Genomic DNA, 1,313 nt, shown 5'->3' with positions numbered 1-1,313 from the left:
AGAGCACAAGTGACAAATCCAAGTGACAAAGCTGATCCTCATGTATGACACAGTCCTGGGGATGCTTTTCCCAGAGGGGTGCTGGGAAGGGCAGGATGAGGAGGTCGGGGTGAGCTGACGTGTGAGCAGTGGTGGGAGGGGGATGGAGGTTTGTGCCTCCCCCAGGGAAGAGCTGCAGCCCCACAAGGCTGAGGTGCAGGAGGAGTGAAATCCCTGCCCTGGGCTCTTCACCACCAACTCCTTCTCCCCACACAGGAGGAGCTCTCCAATGTCAACCTCTCCAAGTTCCGCAAGATCCAGCACGAGCTGGAGGAAGCCGAGGAACGGGCTGACATTGCAGAGTCCCAGGTCAACAAGCTCCGAGTGAAGAGCCGGGACATGCACGGAAAGAAGATAGAAGAGGAAGAGTGACTATTTCATGAGGAGGCAAAGTGACCTGAGGGCTGCACAAAATGTTAACCCTTTGTCACTTTCTTCCATATTTGATTTTTGCAAACCCCTCAATATGTAGGAATAAAGAGTAGATTCATCTGGATGCACATCATGAGCAGTAGTTTTCATTCACTTCTCTTTTTACTGGTGAGGGCTGTGTCACCATTAGTCTTTAGACAGAGTTTAGCTTTATAAAATCTTTGTATACCGGTGCCATGGTACATCTTTAGGTCATCTTATTTCTAACTGCTTATCCCTTCTATAACACTTTAGCCAGTGATGAAAAGAAAGCTTCTCACTCGCATAAATAATCCTGAAAGACATAAAATGAAAGAGAAAAGTTATTTGTTCTGGGGCCTATGTTATTCCAGCAGGAAATAAATCAGAGCAGTGTTGAACAGGAAGGAACGCAACATTTTCAATGAAATTATGCGATTCCAGGCAGTAAGGACAATGACTGATAGGTTAGAATTGCAGAAGGCGTCCATGACACCCAGCAAACAGTGTCATTACATAGCACACAAAACTCAATACAGTGAAAAACACAGGTGGGGAAACACAATGAGGTGTCACTTGTGATGACATGGAGTCTGAGCTGACAGTTGCCCATTAGGAGGAAGGTCTGCCACATGTGCTGCATAACGGTGTGAAAAAAACAACTCATTTTTCAGCAGTGGTAAAAAAGAAAAGAAAAAGGAAAGGAAAGGAAAGGAAAGGAAAGGAAAGGAAAGGAAAGGAAAGGAAAGGAAAGGAAAGGAAAGGAAAGGAAAGGAAAGGAAAGGAAAGGAAAGGAAAGGAAAGGAAAGGAAAGGAAAGGAAAGGAAAGGAAAGGAAAGGAAAGGAAAGGAAAGGAAAGGAAAGGAAAGGAAAGGAAAGGAAAG

The 1,313-nt window shown here is 45.1% G+C and overlaps 1 protein-coding gene across 1 annotated transcript in view; it reads left to right on the top strand.

Annotated features, from left to right (window-relative positions):
- Window positions 1-411, top strand: part of LOC114065646 (myosin heavy chain, skeletal muscle-like) — a gene marked incomplete at its 5' end in the record, with an annotated part of 3,233 nt that extends 2,822 nt beyond the window's left edge. Inside the window, one exon of the mRNA XM_027899703.1 lies at window positions 256-411. Within this exon, the coding sequence (XP_027755504.1) occupies window positions 256-411 (156 nt within the window). The remainder of the gene's footprint in view (window positions 1-255) is intronic.
- Window positions 412-1,313: the final 902 nt, after the last annotated feature.

This window comes from Empidonax traillii, unplaced genomic scaffold, assembly GCF_003031625.1.
Source record: "Empidonax traillii isolate 1590-97213 ecotype Southwest subspecies unplaced genomic scaffold, ASM303162v1 scaffold685:size505991, whole genome shotgun sequence".
NCBI classification, from domain to species: domain Eukaryota; kingdom Metazoa; phylum Chordata; class Aves; order Passeriformes; family Tyrannidae; genus Empidonax; species Empidonax traillii.
Note: the sequence above shows the minus strand (reverse complement) of the source record. Positions and strands in the feature narration are given on the sequence as shown.